This window comes from Megalops cyprinoides, chromosome 2 (assembly GCF_013368585.1).
Source record: "Megalops cyprinoides isolate fMegCyp1 chromosome 2, fMegCyp1.pri, whole genome shotgun sequence".
NCBI classification, from domain to species: Eukaryota; Metazoa; Chordata; class Actinopteri; order Elopiformes; family Megalopidae; genus Megalops; species Megalops cyprinoides.
In genome coordinates, this window is record NC_050584.1 from 3,180,242 (window position 1) to 3,202,487 (window position 22,246).

The window sequence follows — 22,246 nt, forward strand, 5'->3', positions numbered from 1 at the left end:
GTGTTCCGGCCAATGATAGCCCTTTATTTTAGGAGGATGGGTCAGGGTTTGGGTTTAATTCTTCTGAGTCTTGGATTCAGGTCGTCACACAGTAAACTTTGTTGATGTGCTGACCGTTCTTTCAGTTACTGACTGAGAATAGATGTACAGTGTATGTGGAGTTTGAGGTGTGCAGTGGTTGTACAGTCATCGTGTAGTGATTGCGCAGGTGGTCTGTGTGTTTATGGGAAACTGCTTTTCCTTTTCCTGTGGGATGGTGCTCAAGGTCATTTGGATACTCCAGCCTCACAGGGCTCCTGGCCAAAAGTCCACAAGTGACTGCTTTTACTGTCACTCTTTCCTCTTTGTATCCTCTCCAGAAAAGCATGGCCCTCTCCATGGACGGAGGGCACAGGTCAGAAATCAGAGCCATGGGGGGATGGTGCACAGGAAGCTGTCCCAATTGCTCTTTCCCATCCTGACACTCAGCTCTGAGATACTCTTCCACTGTAAACAGAACTGACAAACATTCTTCAACTGTAATATATAAAAAATCATTTCTCTTGTCCTTCTCAGTAGTAGACTTTGTTATGATTCTTGTAAATGTGTCTTCCTGTAATAAACTCCTTGGCTGTGAAAGCCTGAGGGAATCAATGAAGTTCAAACGAAGACTTTTCTTGTCAGATTTGAGGAGCCAAAGACAGAGACCGTCATATGAATCTGAATGGACACTTGATGTGTGTGTGTGTGTGTGTGTGAGTGAGTGTGTGTTTGTGTGCATGTGAGTGTGTACATGTGAGTGTGAGTGAGTGTGTGTTTGTGTGCATGTGAGTGTGTGCATGTGAGTGTGTGTGTGTGTGTGTGTGTGTGTGAGTGAGTGTGTGTTTGTGCGCATGTGAGTGTGTGCATGTGAGTGTGTGTGTGTGTGTGAGCGCGCGTGTATGTGTGGACGATGCAGTTGTCTCACTTTGGCTCTCGTTCCTCAGTCTGCTCAGTAAAAGCAAGTACCGTAAGTGCTGCTCTCCATCAGTTCTGTGTCTGCGTCTATTAATACAGCCGGCAGGTGTGAATGCACAGGTGTGTATCTGAGCAGCTGGGTGTGAGAGGTGTGAAAGTGTGAGCTCATTCTTACTGCCACATGTCGCTCTGCCAGGACCACTCCTTGACCTTGGCTTTGGTGCATGCCATGGGCTGTATTTAAACAGGGCTGAGGAGGGATATCAGGGAGATAAGCTCACTGCCGCTGCGTTATCATTTCTGATCTGCAGAGCAGAGACGACAGGGCAAATTCCAACCCTTCAGAAAGCTGTTTGGAAAGAGGAAGAAGAAGGCGCCTGACAGCAGCTTCGAGGAGGCCACGCTGAGAGGTGATCAGCCCAATGGAGACATCTGCAACGGGCTCAGCTCCGAGGAAGAGGAGACCCAGCAGCATCTGAGGTAAAGATGCCTCATCCCTCTCTTCCTCTTTTCAGGGTCTCAGCTTCAGCGGGAAACTCAGATAGAGTGCTGTGCTGTAATGCTGTTGGAGAATGATGAAATTGCGCTCTGCTGTCCTGTAATTGTGCTGAACTGTAACGTAGTGGTGCTGCTCATACACATGCTTTTTTAATATTCAAACCCATCAGAACTCAAGGAAGTTATTGCATTTACTCACTGTGGCACGGCCAGCAGTGGCGAGTGCTGTGTGTGGTTATAAGAACATTGACAGGGAAATCTTGGCTGTATGGGTCCCATTTAGATGAAGTGCTGACGCTGTATTTGTTGCTCCCTTCGGTTTTATTTCACTCCTCCATATTTTATGTGATATTTAACTGAAAAGGACGCTTGTAGAAAATCACACTGTGCATGGACCAACACTGTGGCACCCTGGGTTTCTGAAAACATTAACCAAATGTTCAGGTGACCGACCTCAAAGATGAAACCATTCATGAGAATAACCGCAGAAAAGAATAAGCATCACTGAACACACATGCAAACAGGCATATTTAATATGATATTCAAAGAATTGAAATGATTCAAACACAGGAATCACAACTCAACATGAATAATAACTTTTATTGCTCCAAACTCCTGTTTCTGATTTTGACCTGTGGAAATCATTGCAGAAATAATGATGTTAGGTGCAGAGCAAGGCCTCACAGTGCTGGTAGCTCACTGCTTACAGCTGTGCAACCTAGAACAGGAGGAGTTGCTGTGTGCTGTTTCTCTCATTGTGTATGTTTTGTGTGTGTATATATATATATATATATATATATGAGTGTATATGGGTGTATATGTGTACATTTGATGTGTATATGGAGTGAATATGTGTGGTTCAGTGTGTGTATGGTATTTGTGAGTGTGGATGTTTGGTGTATATGTGGTGTGTGTATGGTGTTTGAATCTGTATGCTTTGTGTATATATGGTGTGTGTGGTATCGTATATACAGTGAACTCCAAAAGTATTTGCACAGTGAGAAATTTAGTTGTTTTTGATCTGTACTCCAGCAGTTTGGATTTGAAATGATACAGTGACTATGGGGTGAATATGCAGACTATCAGCTTTAATAAAAAATCAGCTATAAGCTTTAAGGTTACAGTTTGCTAAAATGTTGCATGTGTAGAGTGTATATGTTTGGTGTGAGTATAGAGTGTGTATGTTTGTTGTGTGTATAGAGTGTTTCCACTCAGCTGTGCTGTGTGCTCTGCAGCGAGTGTAATGCCAGCTGTCCCTCTGTGTCGCACCATAGTGTTATTGTCACAGAGGAAGCCGTCACAGGACAGACCATGTCCCAGGACAACGTGTCCGATAAAGTCAGGAACCTGCAGGTGTGTCCGCTGCTCTCTCCACCTCACCAGTATGAGACATGGTGACACTCACACACACATAAAACATATGACATAAAACATAAAACATAAAACACTCATCTGTGTCACATAGAACACACACGTATTAAACATCAGTCAAACCCATGCTGTACATGACACTGGCCTGTGTTGCATATAATATGTTACACATAATAAAACCTTTAGTTATTTTCTCAGTGCTTATAATCTGTCAGGGACCAAACAGACCAGGAAAGATAAAACTTGAGTCAATTGTTTCAGAAGCTACACAATACTTGAAAAACCAAATAACAATATGAATGTATTTTAAAAGAATGAATGAAATACATTTGCTTCGAACAGATGCTTTAATACTGCACGTGGGTTTGGGCACGCAAAGGGCTTTAATTCACACACAGATACTACATACACAAAGCCACTAAAAAACTAGAAAATGGTAGAAAGCCACACATTTAAATATGTCCATCTCCTTATATAAATTATCTAAGCTATGAGTTTTAAATTATTTGTGGGCTGTGCTCTCCACAAGACATATGTATGTGCTAATTGTCAAAATACAGAAGGGTTACAGTCATTGAGCTAATTTCACAGCAACCTCTAGTGGCCCCAGGATCATCATGCAGCCTGTAGAGGCCTTTGAGGTGCAGGCTGGAGGTTGCTTTAGGAGGACCTGAGGTGAATACACTCAGTGACCACTTGATTAGATACACCTCTCTAATACTGAGTAGAACCCCCCTCTGCCCCCAGAACAGCCTGAATTCTTTGTGGCATGGATTCGACAAGGTGCTGGAAACATTCCTTAGAGATTCTGCTCCATGCTGACATGGTAGCATCATGCAGTCGCTGCAGATTTGTCGGCTGCACATTCATGCTGCGAATGTCCCATTCCTCCACATCACAAATGCTCCACCACATCCCATGCTCTATTGGATTGAGATCTGGTGACTGTGGAGGCCATTGGAGTTCACTGATGTTCCTGGAATATCATGTTCCTGGAACCAGTTTGAGATGATGTGTGTTTTGTGGCATGGCGCGTTATCCTGCTGGAAGTAGCCATTACAAGATGGGCAGACTGTGGTCATAATGGGATGCACATGGTCAGCAACAATACTCAGGTAGGCTGTGGCATTTAAATGATGCTCAATTGGTAGCCTAATGTGTGCCAAGAAAATGTTCCCCACACCATTACACCACCACCTCCAGCCTGAACCGTTGACACAAGGCAGGATGGATCCATGGATTCATGTTGTTTACGCCAAATTCTGGCCCTACCATCTGCGTGTCACAGCAGAAATTGAGATTCGTCAGAACAGGCGATGTTTTTTCAATCGTCTACCGTCCAGTTTTGGTGAGCCTGTGCCCACTGTAGCCTCAGTTTCCTGTTCTTAGCTGACAGGAATGGTACCCAGAGGGGTCTTCTGCTGCTGTAGCCCATCCACCTCAATGTTCGGCATGTTGTATGTTCAGAAATGCTTTTCTGCATAGCACTGTTGTAACTTGTGGTTTTTTGGGTTACTGTCACCTTCCTGTCAGCTTGGACCAGTTTGGCTTATTCTCCTCTGACCTCTGTTATTAACAAGGTGTTTTCACCCACAGAACTGCCACTCGTTGGATGTTTTCTGTTTTTTGCACCATTCTCTATGCATTCTAGAGACTGTTGTGCGTGAAAATCCCAGGAGATCAGCAGTTTCTGAGATACTCAAACCACCCCATCTGGCACCAACAATCATCCCACGGTCAAATCAGATTTCCTACCCATTTTGATGTTTGGTCTGAACAGCAACTGAACTTTTGACTATGTCTTCATGATTTTATGCACTGAGTTGCTGCAAGATGATTGGCTGATTAGATACTTGCATCAATGAGCAGGTGTACAGGTGTACCTAATAAAATGGTCACTGAGTATATGTAGATTGGAATGGGCACATAAAGGGTCACATGCTCACATCACGGGTTGTTTCAGTGAAGTCTGTGGTTCTGTGTATAGTAAAAGGTGAGCTGGTGTTCATATGAGAGTGCTCATAGAGGATTCTTTCCTCTCAGGCCCGTCTGTGTGATAGTCTTCACTTTCTGATTCCTGCAGTTGGCTCTTTGTCAACAGTTTTTTCATTCTTCAAATGAAATAACTGAGTATCATGGGGGGTGAGAAAGATTTTTAAAAAAAAATTACGATGAAAACAAGTAAGCTACCTGATGACTTTATGGAACTCAATAAACCACTTTATGGTACCCAAGCACTATACCTCATTTTGCCAGTTGCACATAGACACTGTCCTCTGTCTGAATAGAAACAAATCGCACAGAGCATCAGGTTTGGGCCCAAGTCCGCACCCCTGAGGGAGAGTGAGGGGGCAGCAGGAAGCTCCGATGAGGAAGAGGTGCCCAGAAGCCCCTTGCAGGTGCTGGCACAGGTGGAGGCGGAGCCAGCACAGTCTGAGGTAAAGGAACTGCAGGCCAGGTGGTGTGAGGGTGTGGGGAAATGGCACTGTGTGGGGGTGCAGGGTAATGGTGCTGTGTGGGGGTGTGGGGGTGCAGGGTAACAGTGTTTTGTGGGGGTGTGGGGTAATGGCACTGTGTGGGGGTGCAGAGTAATGGTGCTGTGTGGTGTAATGGTGCTGTGTGGGGGTGTGTGGCGGTGTGGAGGTGCAGGGTAACGGTGCTGTGTGGGGGTGTGTGGCGGTGTGGAGGTGCAGGGTAACAGTGCTGTGTGGGGGTGTGTGGGTGTGGGGGTGCAGGGTAATGGTGCTGTGTGGGGGGTATATGGGTGTGTGGGATAATGGCACAATGTGGGAGTGTGCGGTGATACTGCAGATTGGATCAGTGTGTGGAAATTTGTTGTTGTCAGGGTGATGAGGGTGGAGTCAGTCAGCCAATGCAGGCTGCTGCAGGCAGTGGAACACCTGTAAAGTCTCCCAGATCCAGGAGAGCACTGCCCCCTGCTGGCACCATCGAGTCTATCAACCTGGATGCCATCCCTGCCTCTGTGTCCCGCCTGGACAACACTGCCGCCCGACACAAACTGTCCGTCAAGCCCAAGAACCAACGCGTCTCACGGAAGCACAGACGACTTACACAGGTGAGGGGGGCTGTGGTCTCCTTAGACAGGTGAGAGGGGGTCTGGTCTCCTTACACAGGTGAGGGGGGCTGTGGTCTCCTTAGACAGGTGAGAGGGGGTCTGGTCTCCTTACACAGGTGAGGTTGTATTTACTACATTCACACGTCATTCACATTTTGTCACGCAGCAGACACTTTACTTCACTTTATTATAAATGAAGAACACAACAGTGTATTTAATCAGCCTGCATGTGGAACAGTGCATACAGATCACACTCACCCCTGTCACTCCATCCCACAGTGGTGTGGTAATGAGGTCCATCAGTAAGTATGCAGCTTCACCACATTCAGGGTACCAGAGTTCCAAAGGGGAAACAGTATCTGCTCTGAGTCTGGTACTGATGATGAACAAACTTTCCAGTTTCAGTTAGAATCACTCACCAGCTCAATCTTCTTTAATGAATTATATTAAACGCTGTATAATTACACTGTGCACTTCAGATTAAACAGTTTTAATTACACAGAAGAAACTGGGTTACATTAAATCATTTTAATCATAAAAAGAGATCAGAGGTAGATTTTAACTTCAATAGATTAAAACAATTTCATGTGAACTGTACAGAGGTTATACTCATAGAGTGCAGTTAAATAAAAAAGGAAGCGGCTGTTAATCAAAGCAGCTGGTTAATGAGTAACCAGATGAAGGTTGTGTATAATTATCAGATAAACGTAAAAGATTTTAGGGAGGGGAGACTGATTGCAGTTGAAGTGAAGCTGATTGGTTTAGATTCTTCGTGCTATGGGATGGTTTCCTTTGTGTCGTGGTTTACAGACACAGATACATGCAGGTCAGGCAACACAAAACTGGAGTGTTTTATTTTCCCAGGATCTGCAGGACTTGTCTCTCCCTGAAGCTCTGCAGGAGGAGCCAGAATCACAGGCAGACAGAGAAAATGCAACGAGTCCCTGCAACCAGGAGGAGCCCTGGAGCCCTCAGCAGCCTGTGGACAAACTCCCCCAGGAATCAAAGAAGCAGAGACTGCAGGAGGAGGAGCAGAGAAGACTGACAGATCTGGAGGAGAAGAAACAGAGGGAAGAGGAGGAGAAAAAGAGACAGGAGGAGGAGAGGGAGAGACAGATGATGGAGGAAGAAGAGAGGGAGAGACAGAGAAGAGAGGAAGAAGAGAGGGAGAGGAAGAGGAGGGAAGAAGAAGAGAGGGAGAGACAGAGGAGAGAAGAGGAGGAGAGGGAGAGACAGAGGAGAGAAGCGGAGGAGAGGGAGAGACAGAGGAAGGAGGAAGAAGAGAGGGAGAGACAGAGGAAGGAGGAAGAAGAGAGGGAGAGGAAGAGGAGGGAAGAAGAAGAGAGGGAGAGACAAAGGATTGAGGAGGAGGAGAGGGAGAGACAGAGGAAGGAGGAAGAAGAGAGGGAGAGACAGAGGAAGGAGGAGGAAGAAAGGGAGAGGAAGGGGAGGGAAGAAGACGAGAAGAGAAGGCAGGAAGTGGAGCAACAGAGGATCTGGGAGCTGGAAGAAGAGAGACAGCAAGAGGAGGAAAAACAGCGTGACGAAGAGGAGAGAAAACAGCAAGAGAAAGAGGAAGAGGAGGAGAGAAGGATGCAAGAGCAGGAGGAGCTGAAGAGAGAGGCAGAGAAGAGGAGGAAGCAGCAGGAGGAGCAGGAGAGAGAGGCTGAGAGGAGAGCAGGAGCAAAGGAGGGGACTGATCCTGGGGAACAGCAGAGGCGAGCAGAGGAGCTTAGATGGAGGGAGATGGAGGAGAGACAGAGGCCCTTCAGCTTCAAAGTGTCATCCGGAGAGAAGCAGATTCTGTTCCAGAAGGTTAACCTGACACCTGTGACACCTTTAGGCCAGCAGGGTAGCGCTGCTTACACAAAGGAGCCCAAGGCCTCTGTGGCAGGAGGCGCAGACTCTCCAGCTCTCGCCTCCTCCCTGTATGTCCCGCACACGGCCATCCTGGTCACTGGAGCTCAGCTCTGCGGAGCAGCCGTCAACCTCAACCAGATCAAAGACCCGGCCTGTAAGTCTCTGCTGGGATTGGCTGAGGACAAGAAAGCCATGGCCATCCAGCCAATCAAAAGCTCCACAAAGACCTCACCAGAGCGCAGGTCTGGCACAGGAAAAACAAAGTCTCTAAATGAGCGCTCGGCCGATCAGGCCAGCGCCGCTGTGCTAGCAGAGTGGGCCAGCATACGCTCCAAGATCTTCAAAGGAGCCGACGTGGGAAAGTTCCAGGAGAAGGACAGCTGGCAGCAGAGCCGACCCACAAGTGAAGATCTGAACCAGAAACCCTTTTCACACACCAACCTCAGAAAGACCATGTCCGCTAATGCCAAGTTCTCCATCACGCCAGCCCGGCGGAAATTTCCAGATGCTAACAGGCCATCTGAGGGGCTGCTCTGGGGGGACCAGGTGGAGGTGCGGGCAGAGCTGCCCTCTCCCGGCTCTCAGCCCACAGGTGGGAAGGCCCAGATTCGCAGTGCTAAGGCTGTCCGAATCGCAGACGCAACAGAAGGATGTGTGTTCGCCAAAGACCTCCCGTCCTTTCTGGTACCCAGCCCTCCCCCAGGGTCCCCCAAAGCTCGATCTCTGTCCGAGGCCCTGACCCCAGCAGAATCCGAGAGGTCCAGTCCGGAGAGCAGGGAGGACACGGAGCAGAAACAAACTGGTGAGGAGAAGCCGTCCCCGTTCGGTGTCAAACTGCGGAGGACCAACTACTCCCTGCGTTTCCACAGCGAGCCCACAGAGAAGAGGAAGAAGAGGTACAGTGCGGGGGACAGCTTTGACGGCGTGCCTGTGCCCCTCACCCCTGTAGATCCCGACTCTGATGCTTCTGTGTTCTCCGGCCCCGCCTCTCCTCTCCGGGACAGTGGTAGGAAACCCCCCCAGAGCACCCCGGCTAGAGCGCAGCCCACTGGGCCTCTGATCCCAGCCTCCTGCAGCGACAGTGAGAAGCTGTCCTCCAGGCCCCCTCTGTATCAGAAACCCTCCGTAGCTCCCAAACCCCCCACTGCCACCCCGCCCCCCTCTCCCCTCTCCAGGATGGGTAGAGGAGGTCCCAGTGACTCAGCAGCAGAGAGGGGCCCGGGGGAGACGGAAGAGCACAGGGTGAAGAGCGCCCCCCAGGACCAGCACAGCCGGCAGGAGGAGGGGGAGATCCGGGAGAAGAGATCATTCTTTCCCTCCATCAACATCCCCTGGCGAGAGAAAGGAGACAGGAGGGCTGAGCTCAGACGTGGTGAGGGCCGTCAGCACAGTGTGTTGTTAGTCAGTGTTAGTATAACTGTTGTCTTTAATTAAGGAGAGGTGTGAAGGTAGGAGAGGCCTGAATGCAGTTGTAGTGAAAGTGTAGTTTTTTGTCACATGCAAGTTGTTGTCTTTATTGAGGGGAGGTTGTGGTCTTTATTGAGGTATGGTTTTGGTGCTTTTCCCTTTTCAGAGAAGCCCTCCTTGCAGAGCAGACACTCCCTGGATAGTGCGCGGGTGCAGGAGAAGGAGACGGGGCCGTTGGGGCGGGGGCAAGAGAAGGAGGTGGGGCCGATGTGGATCACCCTGGCCCTGCAGAAACAGAAGGGGTTCCGGGACCAGCAACTGAGCCGAGAGGAACGCCGGCACATGAGGGAGGTCAAGCTGGCCGAGAAACAGGCCAAAGATCGAGAAAGTGTACGTACCAAAGTATTCTTTTTCTCCACGGCAAGAAAGTGGGCAGCATTTGCACGTATTGACAGATTATTTCATGACATGGACATGCGTTCACATGAACACATATCAAGTGTAACAAGCATCTCCTCCTCTACAGAGCATGCTCACGAGCCCCACTGACACCCAGGGCAGCAGCACCAGCAGCGCTGCCCCAAAACTGCCCCCCCAGCAGCAGGCGAGACCAGACACGCTACTGGCCCGCTTCGAGCGCAGGGAGCAGCTGAGGAAGGCTAACACCCTCCCCAACTCCGTCACAGGTGAGACACCCTTCCCAACTCCGTCACAGGTGAGACACCCTCCCCAACTCCGTCACAGGTGAGACACCCTCCCCAACTCCGTCACAGGTGAGACACCCTCCCCAATTCCGTCACAGGTGAGACACCCTCCCCAACTCCGTCACAGGTGAGACACCCTTCCCAACTCCGTCACAGGTGATGCCTCCTCCCCAGCTCCCTCCCTGCCCCTGTTTGAACAGCTGAACAGTCTCAGGCTCTGAAGAGTCACCCTCCTGGCCTCTCTGTGTTGCAGTTGAGATCGCAGACTCCACCTCTCCTTCAGCGAAAGAGGTGACCAAGCGCTTCCCCGCCTCAGATTCTGCGCAGGTGTCCACAGAGCCGGCCTGGCTCGCTCTGGCCAAGCGCAAAGCCAAAGCTTGGAGCGACTGCCCGCAGATCATCAAGTGACCTGCCCTGACCCCATCCCCGTCCTGACATCACAGAACCCTTCCTCAATACAGTCTACACCCTCACATTCACATGGTTATGTTTAGTTCTACACCTTCATCCTGTGCACAGAGACTTCAGAAAGAGGATAGACTTTACATGTGACTATCAGCTGAAGCAGGGAAATCCTCTGGATATGGTGTCTGGTATGTAACAATGGCAGCTGTTGGACCACAGCCTAGGCAAGCAGAGAATCCAGCTTTAAACTCATAACACACCTGACCATGTTTCTCAAGATTAACAGCTTCCAGTTTCAGAAAGGATCATCCATCCACATCTGCATTATTTACAAATGTCTGTGTTTAAAATCCTTTCTTTTTCCATCTTCTTCTCTTGTAAAAATGTCCTCTGAAGAGTGTGGTAAGAAGCAGCAATCAATATCACAATGAACATTAAAACTGACAGACTCTATGAAGACATCAAACCATCAATCCTCTATAAAGATAGCAAAGCAAAAGATGAATATATTCCTGAGTATACATACGCAAATGTGTGCCTTCATCAAGCCTGAAAGGGCTTTTTTGCAGTACCATTTTAACATACATGAAATAAAATACCTTACCATCACATAAAATCACATAAAACCATTCCAGTAATGATTACATTCAAACTAGATTTGAGTTAAATAAATCTCCAATCTCTATTTTATAATCAAAATAATATAATTCAATCCAAGTTCCTTGCTAGAATAATGGTTTATCGATAGACGCACCAAGACAATGCTGTCATAGCACCATCCACCACCAAGTGCTGGGTGATCCATCCTGGAAGCATGTTAACTATGACATCACAGACACTCAGGACTTTGATTGGTTTAAAGATCAGTTCTCTGCTTCCCCTGGTTCTTGCTCGCTGTATGCCACTTGTGTGGACATGATCTGTACAGTGTATGGACGTTGTGTGTGGTATATGATGTATGGTGTATCATTTCTGCTGCATGGCGTAGGGGTGTGGTCTGTTTTATGTATGGTGTATGAATGATGTTTTGCACATGAGGGAATTAACTAAAGTCATGCAGCCGATCACAGCCGCCCTGGACCCACAGCACCAATGTAAATAAGGCATGTCCAACAGTGTCAGATCACTGGGAAAAACAGAGGAAATGTGTATTAACAGAATATAACATGTGATGCCTGCACTCCATGACATTATTTTTTACTTTCATTATTAACACTTACTGTGAGAGCAGCAATGTGTTAAGGGCTAGCATAGCAAATAACATAGTAACAATAATAATATATCCCTATTATTACCCTTCCAACACCACCCAAAATACTCTGCGCATGCATATGTGAAATAATACTGGATACAATGTCGGATTTTTTTAATCAAACTGATCCTTTTTCTGTATTTATTTTGGGTGCTGTTCCAAGCAGCCCGTTTTAAATGAGGTTTTGGTTATTTATTCATGGCTGACTCTTGTGTATAAGGTATGAGTTGAATTTTTTTTGGGTACTTTTGTTCCAGAGATCCTGTAGCGTTCTTGGTGTCAGTGCTAACTATGACTTGTGTTACTGTAGACGTTACTTTCTGATCTGTCACGTGAAGCCAGCTGGATTCTGCTGGCCATCAGCTTCTTCTACACGGCTCATGATCGGGCAAACTCACAGCACATGACCGCACTGCCCCACAGCCCTCTCTTCCTGTAGTGTCTGTATCCTGCTGACCCGACCTGTCATCACATCACATCACTCAACACTGTAATGTACTGTAAAGAGGTGATTTGACGGGACCATTAAAGTTATTTCATTCTCAGTCCCAGAGCCCCTTTGCTATGTTTGTTTTTAACTTCAGTAGTGTGCAATAGTGTAGTGTAAACAGTGTTATATGTGACAAACAGTTGTTAATAACTGCACTTTATGTTCCACTTAATCATAGCGGGATTCTTTCAAGTGATGCAGATGTTATGCATTATTGTAGAGAAATTAAATAATGATGTTTGAGCTCTGTCTCCAGGGTGGTCTGTTTCTCCACTGTTTCTATTTTTTATGTGTTATGATAATCAAATCAGATCATACACATCCAGGTTTTAATATTTATTGACCATAAAAACTCACTATTAATATTAATTAGAATAATGTTACAGGCCTCTGTCAGGAGAGGATACAGGAGTCTCTGAATTTGTCAGCTCTATGCAGTACACAAAGTCATTCCTGCAGCCGACCACCAGGGTGCGCCCCCACACCACAGGAGAGGAGAAGAGCTCACCTGGCAGGGTGAGAGAGGCTTTCAGCACCCCAGTCTCTGCGTCCAGAACCCAGACTGTTCCATCTGTGGAGGCGAGGGCAACCAGCCTGCCGCACCCCCACACAGAGCCGTCGAACAGGAAGGGGCTGGAGAACACCCGGCCTGAGGTCTGAAACCACCATACCAACGTGCCATCACGGGAGTCAAGGCAGTACACACAGCTGTCATGTGACCCACAGAACACTCTCTGATTGGACAAACAGGCCGGCGTGCCACACGGAGATGAGAAGACAGGTCCATTTGTAGAAAACTTCCACATCTGAAAAGGTAAAGCACGTCTGAGACAGACAGTACAGCACACCTGAGCTAAAGGTACACCACACCTGAGCTAAACAATACATTACATCTGAGCTAAATGTAAAGTACATCTGAACCTGTCCTACTCAGGTGCTGTGTCACCTGTTGGCCAGAGTGGCTGAAGCCATAGATATTGTTGTCCACAGAGCCGATGCACACGCAGCTGCAGGAACAACAAGGGGATGAGAAGAAGGGTGCATCACTGCAGTGCTTCCACATGAGGGCGCCGCTGTCCTGCAACCACAGGGGAAGGCTGGTCAGTCTCAAACCCCATGGCTTACAGTACCAGCCACACATGATGGGAACTGTTTCAAAACAAGACTGCAAACAGGCAAGGAAATGCTGTTTACTGTTTACTGACCGCATTTACAGACCATATTGCGACAACTGCCAGATCATGCAGATTTGCACCGTATAACATCAGGAAAATCAGGCCCTACCTATCTCAGTATGCTGCGCAGCTCCTTGTCCAAGGCTCTGGTCATCTCAAGACTGGACTACTACAATGCTCCCTTGGCTGACCTACCTGCATGCACTACTAAGCCTCTGCAGTGGATACAAAATGCGGCTGCATGTCTGGTTTTCAACCAACCAAAAAGGGCTCACGTTACAGCTCTCTTGGTCTCGCTCTGTTGGCTCCCTGCAGCTGCCCACTTCATGTTCAAGGCCTTGATGCTTGCGTACAGGGCAAACAACAAAACTGCACCCATCTACTTGAACTCACTACTGCAACCCTACGTCCCCTCCGGACTGCTATGCTTCGCTACTGGATGGAGTCTGGTGGTTCTGTTGCATTGCAGCGTAAAATCACTATCCAGGACTTTCTCCGCCGTTGTCCCCCAATGGTGGAATGAACTTCCACACTTCATCCGTTTTGCCGAGCCCCTCTCTGTGTCTGACATAGCTCTTCCGCTCTCACCTGAGCACCTGAAACACTGCCTCCCTAAAAGAACTTGTCATGTCTCAAAACTGTCTCCTACTAAATATAAAATTTTAAAAAATTTATCTACTGTTTAAAGCACTCGCTTGACCAACTAGTTTGTACCCTGCCTGGCCAACCACTGAAACCTGGTCATGCAGTGCTTCTAATATTGTTGACTCCTTGTGGTCTTTTGCTTGTGTTGTACTCTGCCTTACTTGTAAGTCGGTTTGGATTAAAGCATCTGCCAAATGAATAAATGTAAATGTAAATGTACTCTTACTTCCTGTTATTTGCTGAAATATATAAGAAACAACAGTGGTTTTAAGTACCAGCATGGTGGGGAGCGGTACACTCCGGTTGGGAGTGTTACAGGGTGGTTGGGAGTGTTACAGTGCTGTTGGGTGTTTGATAGTGTGGTTGGGAGTGTTACAGGGTGGTTGAGAGTGTTACAGCATGGTTGAATGTTTGATAGTGTGGTTTGGAGTTTTACAGTGTTGTCGGGAGTTTCTTACGCACTGGCCTTAGCGACAGCAGCTGTCCGCCCAGCGTAGCGACATACAGCTGTCTGAGAGACTGGTGGAGGCATGGAGAGGAGAACACAGCTCCACCCCCACACTGCCGCTTCCACACACAGTGCCGGCCCTGAAACACACACACATACAGCGCCAGGCTTAATACACACACACACACATACACAGCAGCTGCTGTGGCCTCCGTGTACACACAGGAGGAGCCCTAAATAGTGTCTGTGTTATCAAGGTTACCTCCGGGTCCAGAGCGTAAACATGAGCATCATGGGAGCCGAGCAGAACCAGGCCGGTCAGGGGGTCCACTGTGGCGCTGCTCTTCACTGCGTCATCCGTCCCAAACACCCAGTGAGTCTCCCCGCTGTCCGCGGAGAGGAAGTACACCTGCCCGTCATAGCACCCTGCGGCACCAAACACCATCTGTCACTGAGTACTCACCCGCTACACACCGTCTGCTCACCCACTACAGACCTGCTACATACCCGCTACTCACCCGCAACACACCCACTACTCACCCGCTACAGACCTGCTACTCACCCACGTCCACCTGCTACACACCTGCTACACACCTGCTACTCACCCGCAACACACCCACTACACACCCACTACTCACCCGCTACAGACCTGCTACTCACCCACGCCCACCTGCTACACACCTGCTACTCACCCGATACACACCCACTACTCACACGCAACACACCTGCTACTCACCTGCCAAACACCTGCTGCACACCTACTACACAGCTGCTACTCACCCGCTGCACACCTGCTACACACCCGCAACAAACACGCTACACACCTGCTACTCACACAGCATCCTGCCATCATCCTCACCATTTACTCACTAAACACACAGACCATTCACCAACCAGGCAAACACTCAACCGTCTACTTACTAAACACACAGACCATTCACCAACCACTCATACACTTAACCATCTGCTCACCAAACACAAAGACCATTCACCAACCACTCAATAAACTGTTCACTCCCTATTCAACAAACACTATTTTTACACTCATTCACACATTCACCTACAACGTATCAAGCATTCGTCAAACATTTACCAATCACCCACATATCATTCAGCAACCAATCATCCAGCAACCATAAACCCCAGCCAGTGATGAGCTGTCTACCTGCTACTCATACACCGTTCACTGCTAATTCATCATCATTCACTAACAGTCATTAAACCGCCACACCATCCACACTGTCTCATGTTCATGTCATATTGGCCACCACATTCTGGGATTTGAAGTGTGCGCCTCTCACAGAACTGACCAATCACGATGAGTGCTCCACAGCGTGTGACGGCGGCCGAGGACTCCATCCGGCCCCCCAAGACTCGCTCCCAGCGGAGCCTCCCGGTGGTCAGCTCAAGGGCCTGTAGCCGGTGGGAGTGGGACCCCACATACACCATATCCTGGCCCCACCGGCTCAGCAGCAGCAGCGGTGAGGCGTCTACACACCTGCCTGTGTCAGACTGCCAGCGCACACGCAGGGCCAGCCGGGATGAACCCGCAGCACCATCTCCCATGCTCTCATTGGCCCCGGTTGAGTTAGAGTGGTCTTTGTTTGCATTTGATTCAGTCCTTTGGTTGGCATTTCTGTGATTCAGCAGCTCTTTGGCGCTCTCCTGACCCATCTCCACAACCTCGCCTGCTCTCCTCACAACTACAAATCCCATGCGCCTCTGCACACTCTCAGAAGAGAGATGGTCGGGTGGATTCCTCTTGGCCTGCATTTGAGGGGGAGGGTCAGTGTGTTTCCTCTTGGCTTGGGTTTGAGGGGGAGGGTCAGTGTGTTTCCTCTTGGCTCGGGGTTGAGGGAGAGCATCAGTTAGAGGTATGTTAGCTGTATTATCTGTGTTTTCCTTCTGGAATGTTGCCATGGCGACGTGATTGAGCAGGTCGGAGAAGGACCCGTTGAGGATTACCTCCAGAATTCCTGGCAGGGTCACACCCAAAGACGCAGTGATGTCATCACAGAGATGCAGGGACCGGAGAGAGTCCCCCCCACTGAGCAAAAAATGTGCTTCTTCATCGACCTCTGCACTTCCGTCAAGAGCCAGAGCCTCCTGTAACACACACACACCGATTACACACACACACACACACACACACACACACACACAGATTACACACACACATTGATTACACACACACACACACACACACACACACACACACACACACCGATTACACACACACACAGATTACACACACACATTGATTACACACACACACCCCAATTACACACACACACACACCGATTACACACACACACACACACACACTGATTACCCACACACACTCATTACACACGTACACGGATTACACACAAATTAATTATACACACACTGATTACACACAGAGCAGAGCAGAATAATCTATACCTTCCACAGCATCTGCAGGTGTTGCCTCAGTGCATCCTTGTCTCCCAGTGCATCATGGGAAACATGACGAGCTCTCCATCTCTTGTACACCTGAATCAGCTCGTCCATGGCCACCTTCCCTGCAGAACCAATCAGAGCCAGGGCGATCAGAACAGGTCTGCACTGCAGAATTTAACAGCAGAGTTTGAGGAGGGGGGGGGTTCGGCTCATTATGTGAGGAGAGGGGCAGGGTGGAGAGGGAAAGGAAGGGGAGGGGAAGAGTTAGAGGGGCAGGGAGGGACAGAGAGGCTCACCATGTGAGGAGAGGGGCAGGGCCAGCACCAGCAATATGGTGTCTGGGATGCTGTGTGACGGCAGAAGCTGAGACAGCCTGCCAAGTATCTCTGTCTGCAGGCTTCTCGGGGGGTGGGCAATGTCACTGTAGGAAGGGGCAGGGTCACTGGAGTTAGGGTCCCTCTGCAGGTCTCTGGTGGAGGGGGCAGGCACCACAAAGGCAAGCAGCCTTTGGCCCTCATACAGACTCACTGCACAGGCCTCCACCTGAGGCAGACACTCCAGTGTCTGTGTGCACGAAGGAAAAGAGGAGAAAGAGGAAGAATGAGGGAGAGAGAGAGAAAAGGAGAGTGAGGGAAACAGTGAGAGGTGTAAGTGTTATATAATAACAGCAGCAGTCAGGCATGTCCTCAGTGCATATTCACAGAGAAACACACTCATTTAATGGATGATTTAGCTGATCTAGAGAGAATCTGGAAAGGACCCACTTTCATTACACAACAAGCTGCTGTATGACCCTCACCTGCTGCATTGATCTCACCTGTAGCGCTGACCTCACCTGCAGTGCTGACCTCACCTGTAGCACTGACCCTCAACTGCCACGCTGACCACACCTGTAGCATTGACCTCACCTGCAGCAGTGATCCCACCTGCAGCGCTGACCTCACCTGCCACACTGACCCTCAGCTGCTGCACTGACCTCACCTGCAGCACTGACTCTCAACTGCCTCACTGACCTCACCTGCAGCACTGACCTCACCTGCCACACTGACGTCACCTGTAGCATTGACCTCTCCTGCAGCAGTGACCACACCTGCCGTGCTGACATCATCTGCAGCACTGACCTCACCTGCTGCAATGCGTCCAGATGCAGCTGCTGTCCGTGCCGTTTGACCAGCCGGTCCCTCCGTCCCAGATAGTACAAGTGTGAGCCCCTCACCTCCACCCAGTCCCCGGTGCTCCGCATGGCCCCTGGTGCCACAGTAACCTCATCGCCAAGGATGCACACCCTCTCGTGTCCCCCTGCACATCAAACCACATTCTAAAGGGGGTATCGGGCACCAAAGGACAAAGCATCACTGGTACAACTGAATATCCTGGTAGAAAAATGCACTCAGATACCTATGAACACCTGGCCGCTGCCATGAGTGACCACACCACCGCCCTCATCTCGAACCTCTACAACAGTACCCATCAGTGGCGTCCCCAAGGGAACAGAGACATCATTCCTGAAACACATGGCCACAGTATTCATAAAACATTTATAATATTCTTAAAACACATAGAGCTGTGGCATGGGTAGGCTCAGTGAGGGGCTTAGGGTTACTGTGAGTGTTAGGGGTAAGATCAGGGTGGGGGTAAGGGTTACTGTGAGTGTCAGGGGTAAGATCAGTGTAGGGATTAGGGTTAGTGTGAATGTTAGGGGTAAGGTCAAGGTGGGGGTTAGGGTTAGGATTGTGTTTTGGGAGGAGCTGTGTTTTGGGCTCAGCACACTCACCCAGCCTCCAGCTGCAGCTGGTAGCAGGTGGCCCAGCAGGACACCTCGGTGGTGCCGTACAGGTTGAAGATGCGTGTGGAGTTCCCCTCCTCCCTCCAACTGAGGAGCACAGGTACAGAGGGACACACTTCGCCACCTAGAGCGAGGACCCGCAGGGAGGAGGATGCACACAACACAGTGGTCCGCAAGACACGCCCCCCAAACCGCTGCAGCACGGTGGGCGTGGCCTGAGGGAGGGGCCACAGCATTAGCATTGCACTCTGAGGCTTGACACTCAGCACCCTACAGGCTACAGTTTATCTGTGTGAGATTCCCCACCTGTTCGATGGGTATTATACTCTGACGCTTGACACTGCCTCTCACCTGTAAAACTGTTGTCTTGTGGTGTGTGAACAGAACAGTGGCCAGCCTGCTGGGAACCTTTTTAATAACTGTGGGGACCATCAGCAGACATGCCCCTGATGACAGAGCCAAAAACATCTCCACCACTGAGGGGTCAAAGGTCAGGGGCGAGGCCATGAATATGACATCATCTGCTGTCACCTGAAAAAGAGATCTGAAAGACAAAGAGGAAAGCCCCTCTCACAGTATTCACATCATTTTCACAGCAGCACTTCATACTGAACATGGGTTATAACCAAGAATGTGCGTTACTCTGCCAGTGCACTCATCTCTGATCAGTCAAATCTACAACATGAACACACGATCTTAAATCGTTAACAGACTATATGCCAGTTCAGCAAATACAAAATCCCACAGTTTGAGTGCCACTGGTGATGTTCACTAACTTAAAGCCATGCGTTAAAACATAATTTGAATACAATTAGGTGCCCAAGCTGTACAGTTTACTGATCAGAGATAAGTGCACAGACTCATTTAACACATCATTGGTTATAATAAACATCCTTAATATAATTACATAATTGTATTCATTTAGCAGACACTCTTATCCAGACTTACTTCCAGCACATTATTATTATCTTGTTCTGAAAATAAAAAACAAGGAATATGCCGTTCATCCATAATCTTTGACAGGGCGTCTGGAATATTATCAGTGGACTCCTACATTGTCACAGAAGCTTGCAGTGCTGCAGTGTCCCTGTGGACGAGGCTGCTTCTAGGGTGGCACCTGAGAAGCAGGACTGAGCCACTGATTGCTGTATTCTGCACATCAGTGGCACAGACACACTAACCTGAGATGCAGGATGTTGGGTACAATGCACTGATGTGGTACTCTGACTGTCTTGGGAACCCCAGTAGTTCCAGAGGTGTGCAGCACATAGGCCAGTGCCCCCTGCCTGCCAATGCCCATCTCTGCAGGCAGAGAGCAGGGCTCTGAGGGGGGCTGCTCACCCTGGCCATGTTCTTCCTCTCCAGCTGCTTCTTGGCTATCAGTGTCAGACTCATGCAGTATTTTCACAAGTGTCAGGTCCTGAGTTTGCCACACTTCACAGACCTCCAAAGGCAGGTGGGGGGTAAAGGAGCTCAGGAAGTTCTGGGGCAGAGAAGATCACAGAGGAACGAACATTCACGGAGTCCTACAAACCACAGATTTCACTTCACTGCACTCTGCAGAGATTATCTGATCAAGTGTAAAAGGACACCATTCTAGATTTATACCTGTTTAATATCATTGTACAACAGCATTTCACTGAGCTAGTTGTGTGAGATCACTGTGTATGAGACTGCTCTGTGTGAGACTGCAGTGTGTGAGACTGCAGTGTGTGACGCCACAGTCTGTCACAGCTGTGTGTCTCCGCATGCTACCTGTGTGAGATGGCTCTGTACAACAGCGAATGTCAGCTTGCTCTGCTCCATGACTCTGACGGACAGAAGGGGAGGAGCATCAGGATCCAAGGGGACATAAGCAGCTGGGACCTGCAGGATGCTGTAGACAGACAGGAAATGAATATGTCCACATGAACACCATTTCCACTGCACCATGAGACCAAGAGCAAAGAAGAAGGAATAACAACAACACAGTACAGAATAAAAAACTGCACAGGCACAAAAGAGGCAGACCACAGCCTTCTGATACTGAGCAGCGAATACCTATCTGTGAATATCTGTCTTAAATGTTCTACTGTACATAGTGAATCTCGGCACACTCTGGATGTTATAGAACACAAAAAGAGACACACACGAAATGTATCTGGTGGACAGCGTCAAGGTCTTATTATGTGTCAGAAATCAGATGTGAAATTCTTGTTTGACTCATACAGCGAGTCGTTTGCAGAAGTTTATCAGTCTTTAGACTACAGTTCCAATACGCCGAGCCAGCTAAATTTCAGCAACCTTCAGCTGATTAGCCGGCTACATTTATATGCTCTAATATGTTGATGGTACAAAATGACATATTTACCATTATTCTGTCTGGTTTAGACGCTAGATAAATACGGACTGTGTGGGTGGCAATGAACGTACCCTAGGATCCAGTGTGGGAGGTTAATACCTGGCTGACAGTAGAGCCCAAACAACCTCTCCTGCCGGCGATCGCGGATCCTCAGCAGTCTGGTTAACTCCTCCGCAGCGGACAGAAGCTCGCTGTAGGTGCGGGACACGCAGCCCACCGCCGCACAGCTGTCAAAAGTAACGGCGATCCTGTTGCTGTGATGAACTGCCGCTTTCTGCACCATCTCATGCAGAGTCGTTCCACACATCTCTGTCCGCATTCAGAAATAGCTATCAAGTGTTAAAATGAAGAATATCAACCAGCGCAGACCTGTCAGAACATACAGCTCGCACCCTCCGTGTATTTGTTTCGCATAGAGATGACGCCCACGGCGCTTGAAGTGCGTCACAACCTAATGTCCAATCAGCGGTGGAGAATCTCAGAGGGAGAAAGTTTGAATCGTTCGCTGGTGCGCTAACAGTACAGGCAAAACACCGCGGAAAAAGGCAGACCTTGTCTTTTTATTTTCACAGAATAGCTACATAATGGCAATAGAAATGGATGATTACATAAAGAGACAGATGAAAGAAAATGCCGATGTTTTCAGGAATGCATTGGAGAGGATCGTTCAAAAGGTGCATGAGAGCGTTGTTAGCTACCGTTAGCTAGCTGCGCATAAGGCTTCAGCATTTTCACCCTGCTAACTGATGTACTTCACCTGCTGCCATGATCGACAAGTCACTTTATTTTCTTTCTATCCCCTTCTACAACATCAGTACTCAAATGTTGACGGTTCAGGGACGGAGGTGTGTTTGCGGTCCATGACCTGCCAGACGGAGGAAGGTAAGATTGTACCTGTCTCGCTTGGACTATAACAAGAATAACCTTGCAGCGAGTTTTGATCAGAGAGTCGTTCAACTTCAGTCTTTGGTAACATCATCCATTGGGAATAGATGAACTAGATGGGCCAAAAGCACTGAGAATGAGATGATCTAGCTGGCAACATTGCGCATTGTCATCCTGGGAAATACGGCCTTTCCGACCGAACAGACTGTGCTGACACGGATCTATATAAACCGTAATAAATCCACAGAATTTCCGAAACAACGTCTTCAGCAATGTGTTACAGCGACGTATTTTCCAGGTATCCGACCTTGGAACGGAATGGAAGCAGAAAGACAGATGAAGTCTCTGAAGGTACAGTAGCGAAACGCAGAGATCAAAGATGCTACGAGCCCATAAACGCAATGCTGATCATTTGTGCGGACGGTGGATAATTCGCATTGACCCTCCTCTACCTCTCTTCCAGAGAATGCCTGATTTACGAGAAAAGTCGGTGGCAGGTAGAGGATTTTCTTCCCACGTAATATTTTTGCCAGATATTCCAAATTA

General features: G+C 48.7%; 2 protein-coding genes across 4 annotated transcripts in view; one reads left to right on the forward strand and one right to left on the reverse strand.

The window, feature by feature from the left end:
• Nucleotides 1–12,460, forward strand: part of cracd (capping protein inhibiting regulator of actin dynamics) — a 31,800-nt gene extending 19,340 nt beyond the window's left edge. The window contains exons 1-9 of one of the 3 annotated variants that reach the window (XR_005004700.1): nt 1,344–1,416; nt 2,709–2,787; nt 5,094–5,243; nt 5,651–5,881; nt 6,746–9,113; nt 9,315–9,538; nt 9,675–9,834; nt 10,106–10,445; nt 12,386–12,460. Coding sequence is in view for 2 of the 3 variants with exons in the window: in XM_036520805.1 (XP_036376698.1) it covers nt 2,746–2,787; nt 5,094–5,243; nt 5,651–5,881; nt 6,746–9,113; nt 9,315–9,538; nt 9,675–9,834; nt 10,106–10,260 (3,330 nt within the window). In the remaining variant the exon portion in view is untranslated. Of the gene's footprint in view, nt 1–1,247; nt 1,417–2,708; nt 2,788–5,093; nt 5,244–5,650; nt 5,882–6,745; nt 9,114–9,314; nt 9,539–9,674; nt 9,835–10,105; nt 12,190–12,385 lie in introns of those variants that run through there. The other 2 variants (XM_036520805.1, XM_036520804.1) reach the window with 2 other exon arrangements.
• A 1,492-nt stretch (nt 12,461–13,952) lies between these two features.
• aasdh (aminoadipate-semialdehyde dehydrogenase) lies at nt 13,953–21,217 on the reverse strand. Its single transcript, XM_036520806.1, has 12 exons — nt 20,887–21,217; nt 20,230–20,350; nt 19,656–19,957; nt 18,826–19,018; nt 18,463–18,689; nt 18,087–18,193; nt 17,815–17,987; nt 16,985–17,252; nt 16,692–16,810; nt 15,578–16,373; nt 14,530–14,693; nt 13,953–14,407 (listed from the first exon to the last, which is right to left on the reverse strand). Exons 1-12 carry the CDS (start codon nt 21,132–21,134, stop codon nt 14,252–14,254), a joined length of 2,874 nt encoding a protein of 957 aa, XP_036376699.1. The 5' UTR covers nt 21,135–21,217; the 3' UTR covers nt 13,953–14,251.
• Nucleotides 21,218–22,246: the final 1,029 nt, after the last annotated feature.

Bases quoted from the DNA above. Each gene is read 5' to 3' on its own strand.
- aasdh (XM_036520806.1), bottom strand. From the start codon at position 21,134: ATGCGGACAGAGATGTGTGGAACGACTCTGCATGAGATGGTGCAGAAA. The intron at 19,019-19,655 runs GTTAGTGTGTCT...TTTGTCTTTCAG, and splicing joins CCCAACATCCTGCATCTCAG to ATCTCTTTTTCAGGTGACAG. The intron at 18,690-18,825 runs GTGAGAGGCAGT...CCCCTCCCTCAG, and splicing joins ACAAGACAACAGTTTTACAG to GCCACGCCCACCGTGCTGCA.